Raw genomic sequence first — 7,500 nt, forward strand, 5'->3', positions numbered from 1 at the left:
GGGAGGGAGGGAGAGGGAGAGAGGGAGAGAGGGAGAGAGGGAGAGAGGGAGAGAGGAGGTGAAGAGAGATTCAGGGGTCACATAATCACAGATAATTTTCCACCTGCAAAGTCTCCCCACCCTTGTAAAACCCCGAAGTCTGGTATTTAATACCAACAGGCGTGCGCCAATCCTCCTCTTGCGTTAATGCTCTTTCGTATACCTAGTCCATGCGGCTCTACTTTCTTCAAGGCCCGTTGTACTATAAAATACCAATCAAATAAACAACCTTTGAGTACTTGTTCACTCACAAGCGGTCCACAAAAATAACAAAGGGTTCCACGTACTACTGCCCAAGTTCGTGCTGTAGCAACATCTTTGGTACCTACTACCACCCAAACTTGATCACTGACTGGCTGTACTTTGAGCGGGGAAGGGCACAGCCCTGTGATCTCGGTTGATCACTTTCTTCCTCTGTTCTGAGAAAGAGCTGTTTCCCACCTTCTCTCAGCCTTTCACCTCCAGAGGGAAGGACATTCCCTCCGTGTCTCTCCATGGGTATTGCCTCTGATGCTGAGTCTTTCAAATGTTGGCGATCCGCACTGTCGCTGGGACTCCAGATTTTAATTTTTAACCAGCAGGGCTTTCCCCGACAGTGCGCTGGATCAGAACTGAGGCACTATATCTTTGGCAAGGACCAAGCTCTTTCTTGGATTCTGCCTCTGCACCCCAGTCCAGGAACAGCCATGGCCTTTTAAACCTACAGCCCCAAGGTCAAATTGCTCAGTGTTTAAATGTTTCCGCCAAGACCTAGCTAGCCTCCAAGGCTCTTTGGAGTCTAGGCAATTTTTTGGTGAGGGGCTCAAAGGGCCACACCTTTGACTTTGCGTGCCACCTCAGAGTGCACCTGCGCCCGGGGTTCCGGGCTCTGCCGCCGGCTGCGCGCGCCGCTTCCTGAGCGCGCGACCGGCGGCCCCGCCCTACGCCTGGGCCCCCCCGAGGCGACAGCCGAGGTACAGGTGCCTGGGGTGCAGCTCGCTGCGCTCGCCCGCCGTCAGAGCAGGCCTCACGTCCCTTGTCCCGCCTTCTGCTGCGGCCGCCCTCTCGCTTCGCCAAATGCAGGCTGTCGCCCTCCCGGAGGAGATCTGTTGGCTCCTGGAAGGTAACTAACTCCTGGTTCAGTGCCAGACCTCTGTCCTGACCCCTCCCGTCCCGGAGGGCCTCTCAGTGCTGGGCTGAAGGCAAGAAAGGAGACACCAGGGTACCAGTTCTTTAGCCCGGTCACTCACCTACTATAAGTTCCAGGCTTCCAGAGTCCTTAATCCCCCAATTGTCCCCAAAGCCCTAGCCTCTCTCTCATCCTCAAGGTCCCTACCTCTCCCTTGAGTTACACATTTTCTGTTCCTTCTAGTCATCTGTATCACTTCCAGATGCATCAACACTTCCAGATCTCTGAGGTCTTACAGGTCAGTTCATGGCCTCCCTTGACACCTTGCTTGGTCTTGAACCTGTCTCCCCGGGAAATCCCTGAGGTGTGCAGTGATTAGGTCTCATCCTTCCCAGTCCTGACTCCTCACCTTGTGGAAGACCCACACCTTTCTGGGTAGATGTCTCCTAGGCACACAGTAGGGCTTTGGAGATTTATGGTCTTTGGGCCAAGCCTGGTGGTTAGGGGACTTTTTATAAGTGTGGGAGTCCTTTCCTAACCTGAAGACTTCTAGGGGTGTCATCTACCCAAGGGAAACCTCAGAGTATGGTGTCCCTCCCTTCCCCAAGTGTCCTGTTGTGATGGTTTCACCTTTAAAACTGTCCTTTAGAGTTAAGGTCACACTTTCCGACACTCAACATACATTCCTAACACTCCGAAGAGACTTCCCCGATGGACAGTATCTTGTGCGTGGCTCCCATGGTGAAAATCAGTTTTACTCATTTTCCTATAACTGTCCTTCCCTTCCCGGGAGGACAGAGGCCTGGAATCTGCAATTGCATAAGGGTCTCAAGAGGAAACCGCTCAGAATTAAGCCTTTCGGCATCCAGGCGACACATCTGACACATCGTTAACAGATGGCCTGCTTTGGGCAGGTCATGATTTTGGCAAGCTGCATTCTTTCCAGTTTCTCTCAATTTAATTGGTTTTATATCTCCATTACCTTGTTATCTTGGGTATGAAGGCCTCCTAATCAAGGATTTGGCCTGTGCTTTTGGATTCTGTCTGTAGCACTGTTTCTATTCTGGATAGCTTCTCTGTAAGAGTTGGCAGCTAGGTGTTTCTTTTGAGGAGATGTTTCAAAAAAAAATCTATTTTAGAAAAGGGTTTTATCTATTTTTGGAGTGTATTGTGTGGGTGTGCATGTGCCACAGCCTGTTTGTGGAGTTCGGGTGGCAACTGTTGGGAGTTGGCATTCACCTTGCATCTTCTGGTGATGGGGATAGAACTCATGTCTTCAGGCGTGGTGGCAAGCACCTTTAGTCACCACTATCCTCTCTTGTACTTAGGGGATTGAATCTAGAACCTTACATATGGTCACTAGACATTCCACTACTGAGCTATGTTCTCTAAATTATCTAAAAATCCACTTAGCTTGTAAACCAAGAAACTGTAGAAATAAAGTTATTCGGAAGATAGAAAAAATCACCAGGCATCTAACGAGATTTAACCAGTGCTGGTTCAGTATTAGGTACATAGAGGAAGTTGTACAGTTGTCTTTGGTTTTCAGAGAAGGAATTGCAACCACAAGTTGAATTCTACCCTTGTATTTAAAGACCGAGTGTCTCTTTTTATTGGTGTCAGTCATTTTATGAGGAGAAACCCACTTTACAAGCTTGCTAAATGACACTTCAGTTTGGTGCACAGGCATCAATAGAAAAATTCCCTCTTATTTTCAGAGGCTAGCAACACAGTCCCCTCCTCCGACATTTTTGATGTGCAGTTCTTTATTGTTCAAAACTGACACTTTGGTAAACAACTCATTTTTGCACCTGCCGCCTTCCTTTAGCTCAGATCATTTTCTTGTTAGCTGACTGTTTTTAATTGAAGTCTTCAGATCTCCTTCTAAAGCAGAACCTTTGTTTGCTGACAAGCAGAGCCGGGTATGAATGGAGATTAATTGCATGTCACATACTTCTGTATCAAACTTGCTGTGTCTTAACAATCTCTGATAGTGCGCGGGTCTTTAGAAGATAGGGAGGAGTCTGAGGTTCCACTGCGAGGTGCTTCACTGGTTAACTGTTTCTTTAAAGCCATCCCTCCCTTTAAACGTGTAATTCCGCTCTTGATTCTGAAGTGGAGGGAAAAATATAAAGTGGGATATAACCAATGATTCTATTGAAAAGTGGTTAAAAATATGTTTTTGAAAGATTCGTGTGATGATAGCAACACATTGGCTATATTGGTTTTTGTTTTTAAGGGAATGTGGTCTCTAGCGTAAAGCAGTCAAACGATTCTCTGTGTTACAACTTGTGAATATTAGACATCTAAAATGGCTGTCAATTTGTTGTCTGGGTCTGGTTACATGCCTCCCCCCACCACACACTTCTTAAGGTTCCCGTTAGCAGTTAAGAAATCTGTAGGTCCTTGATCTCTATATAGTCACTCAGTGGGAGGGAGTCACAGGATATGAGCTGTGACTGTGGCTGCCACACAGCACGGGGGTGGAGTTTCCCCAATGAGTTACTGCTTTCATAAACCAAGTCAGACGCATTTGCACAGTGATTTAATGCCGGCCATCACAGCCATAACTTAAACATTTATCTATTTGTAACAATAGGAGCATAAAATGACAGGGACATTTTTTGATATAATGTGTTCGCTTTAAAAAAAATAAAATATGCAAGACATTGTGCAAGGTTTATACCGAGATTTTTGCATAATGAAGGTCTGGAATTAATTTTAAGTATAAAATTTTAAACATTTGAAGATGTCTCATTTGACGTGGAAGTCCCACTTCTAGGAACGTGATATAGAAATTAAATATATGTTTCTATATTGCAGATGTCAATGAGGTGGGAAAAGTAGGTGATGGTCAATTGGATCATGGGACATCCATCTTAGTTTGCATCAAAAGAACTCGGAGATCTGTGTGTCTGTCTGACATCTGTCTATCTTGGCTTGCAGTGTGTCCATGGTGTGTTTTTAAGACTAAAGAGATGTAATAAACAACAGTACATATAATGACCCTTTTTTATTTGAAACCAAAAAGCCAAAAAAAAAAAATGTTCCATATATTATATAGGTTGTGTAAGCCTCAGGGCAGTGTCCTGTCTCTTAACAGTTTCTTTTTAAGGACAGAGAGACTTGCAGGGGTTAATGATTTTTAATACATATATCTTCAGTTGGTTGAATTGTGACAAAAGCCATGTACTACTTCTTTAATCAAGAAAGAGTGGTCAGATAGGTTTAAAAAAAAAGACAAATAGAAGCCCAGAAGTTAAAGGGCCAGTAACTTCAGGTGTGATTGTTTTTCCTGTTTAGCCATGGGGAGTTGTGTGGAAAGTGTACATTAAAACAAAACAAACAGAAAAAAAAAAACCACCTTCTCTGTTGTTTTTCTGGCAAATGACAAAGCTCAGAGAAGCTTCTAGTATCCCAGGAAACAGCCTTTTCCATCGGCTCTACTGAGCTCCCACACAGAGACAGAAAGTGGTCCCGTATCAGTGAATAAGGCACGGTGTCGATAAGGAACCCAGGGCATCTTCCGCTTCATTGAAAGAACAGGAAATATTCAGGCCTGTTTTTAAGTAGTCAGGCTTCAGATGTAGCAGCTATCTTTTGTTTTTGTTTTTGTTTTTGCTTTTGTTTAGTGATAAGGATGCTGAAAACAAGAACAATAGGTTGGCAGCTTGTAATCTTTGTGGCACAGATACAAACACAGTCTCTTCTTCCTGGTCTTTCCAGTGCCACCCCCCCCCCCCGCCATGTGTGTCTCTGTCTCTATCTCTGTCTCTGTCTCTCACTCTTTTTAAGTAAGAACCAGAGAAGGAGCGGGGCGTGGTGGCGCACGCCTTTAATCCCAGCACTGGGGAGGCAGAGGCAGGCGGATTTCTGAGTTCGAGGCCAGCCTGTTCTACAAAGTGAGCTCCAGGACAGCCAGAGCTATAAAGAGAAACCCTGTCTCAAAAAACCAAAAAAAAAAAAAAAAAGAACCAGAGAAGGAGGTGTAGCAGATAGATAGGAAACCTGCTGACTTCACTCTGATCGCTGATAGACCCAGCTGCCTACCCAGTGCCGCCATGGGGCTCAGAAGATAGACTGAAGCCCAAACATCGCTGCCTGGCTCCCTAGCACTGGCCCCTCATATCCTAATGGTTGCTTACTTTTAAACTTCAGCAGTCGCCCTTGGTGGTGATGCATACCTTTAACTGGAGAAGCAGAGGCAGGTGACTCTCTGTGAGTTCGAGGCCAGCCTGAATTCCAGGACAGGAGGGCTACACAGAGAAACTCAACAACAAACAACAACAAAAACCCCCTCAGCAGTCATTAGCCATTTCCTTCTAGATAGTTCTCCAGAGTGGTAGATCTAGATGAAAGGATAAAACTTCTCTCAGTCTCTCTGGATAGCAAAGGTTCTTTTAAATCGCCTAACTCGTAAACATCTTTGATCAATTCTTTAAAAACAGGAATTAGGAACTTTCCTCCATTTTGTCAACCAGCTACACTGGTCTTGGAATGAAGAGTAATATTTAAATACTTCTAAACTCAGTATTGTTTGGGTGAATGTCTGCAGTTCAAAACTGTTTCTGACTGGGATATTCTTGGCTGCCTTGTGATTGCCTGTGTCTGATTTATTCGTTCATATGGAGCTGGGGACTGAACCCAAGGCCTCATGCATGCTAGTCCAAGATTTCTCTCTCTCTGAGCCAGATTCCAGTCTGCTTTGCACTCGATATTCTGCCATTTATTACCCTCGATATTCTGCCATTTACTACCCTCTTAGTGAAGCTGAGGCCTTTTGCTATTCTGTTGGTTGGATCTGTGTCTTTGATGTCTCTGGAACATTAGATAATCGAGTATTTTGGAGCTATGTGTAAAAGTAGGTATAAGGGGCATCATTGGGATGGAAATATAGTTCACTGGTATAGTGCTTAGCTGGCTGGCATTCCAGAGTCAGAGACCTTGGTTCAGTTCCCAGTACTCTCTCGGTGTATGTGTGTGTGTGTGTGGGGGGGGGGGGGGGTGAGAGGTTTTTTTCTGTCCACCATGTGGATGGGTTCCAGCAATTGAGCTTACATCCTAAGCCCTGGTGGCAATCACCTTTACTCTTTGAGCCATCTCGACAGTGCAAAGCGGCTGTCTTGATAAACAAATACCTAAGCTCTGAGGCATGGTTTTGTGGTGTGTGTTTGGCTGCTCTGCCTCTTTTTGGCTAACTTTTGATATTGGCGGTCTTGCTGACAGGTGAGTTACTGCTCTCCTGAATCCCAAGTGGTAAAGTGTGAGTTTTAATGTTATTTTTTTTTTTCTGACTAAAAAAGTGATAATTTGATGCTACAGGGATCGAGGATGCTGGGGGGTTGAGATGGGGATGGGTGGGTAGGAGAGCACTCTCTTAGAGGCAAGGGAAAAAAGATCCGGTCTTCACTCTGGGAGGGGGGACTGGGAAGGGGGGTACAACATTTGGAATGTAAATAAATAAAATAATTTAATAAAAAAATAAAGATCGGAAAAAGGTGATAATTTTCGTAATTGAAACCAGGAAAGATAGAGTACACAGTTGCCCTTTGTCAACAATTGTTACATTACCATGGGTTTCATGATTTCTTTTGAGATTGCTAGTGATATAACATTGTTTCTATAAGAAAATATCAAAGGGAGCATTAGGAAATATTTTATTGAGACAGTGTCTCACTGTGTAGCCCTGGCTGGCCTTGAACTCACTATGTAAACCAGTCTAGCCTCCAGCTCACAGAGATCTACCTGCCTTTGTCTCTGCCTCCCAGGGGCTGGGATTAAAGGTGTGTGAACCTCACCTGGCTCAATAATCTATTGATTGATTTAAAAAATAACTCTAGGAATAAGACAGTAGCTCAGTTTCATTTCCTCTTAGGTCTTCAGCAATAGTTCTCTCTCTGTTTTTGTTTGTTTGTTGTTGTTTTTTGTTTTGTTTTGTTTTTGTTTTCCCGAGACAGGATTTCTTTGTATAGCCCTATCTGTCCTGGAATTCTCTCTTTAGACTAGGCTGGCCTTGAACTCACAGAGATGCCCCAACCTTTGCCTCCTGAGTGCTGGGATCAAAGGCATGGACAACCACCATGCATGGCACTAACTTTTTTTTTTTTTAAACTAAAGTGACCGTGCTTATTTTCTGCTGTAGGCTTACCACTCAGAACACTGTGGACAACTAGAGCCTTAGAGGTAGAGGATACCTATCCAGGATGGGAGCCTGTGAGAAAAGAGTGGATAGGAGAACTCAGGGACTGTGAAAGAGAAGAAATCAAACCACAGGCAGGAAGAGGCTTCCAGGGCCCCACCCCAGCCACCTAGCTGATAGTGCTGAACATAGGCAGTGACTTACATGTATCATG

At 44.8% G+C, this 7,500-nt stretch overlaps 1 protein-coding gene across 3 annotated transcripts in view; it reads left to right on the top strand.

Annotated features, from left to right (window-relative positions):
- Positions 1–984: 984 nt before the first annotated feature.
- Skap1 (src kinase associated phosphoprotein 1) overlaps positions 985–7,500 on the top strand; it is a 296,003-nt gene continuing 289,487 nt past the window's right edge. For all 3 annotated transcript variants that reach the window (XM_021177551.2, XM_029484146.1, XM_029484147.1), the window contains exon 1: positions 985–1,141. In XM_021177551.2, the coding sequence (XP_021033210.1) occupies positions 1,096–1,141 (46 nt within the window). In that variant the 5' untranslated portion in view covers positions 985–1,095. The remainder of the gene's footprint in view (positions 1,142–7,500) is intronic.

This window comes from Mus caroli, chromosome 11 (assembly GCF_900094665.2).
Source record: "Mus caroli chromosome 11, CAROLI_EIJ_v1.1, whole genome shotgun sequence".
NCBI lineage: Eukaryota > Metazoa > Chordata > Mammalia > Rodentia > Muridae > Mus > Mus caroli.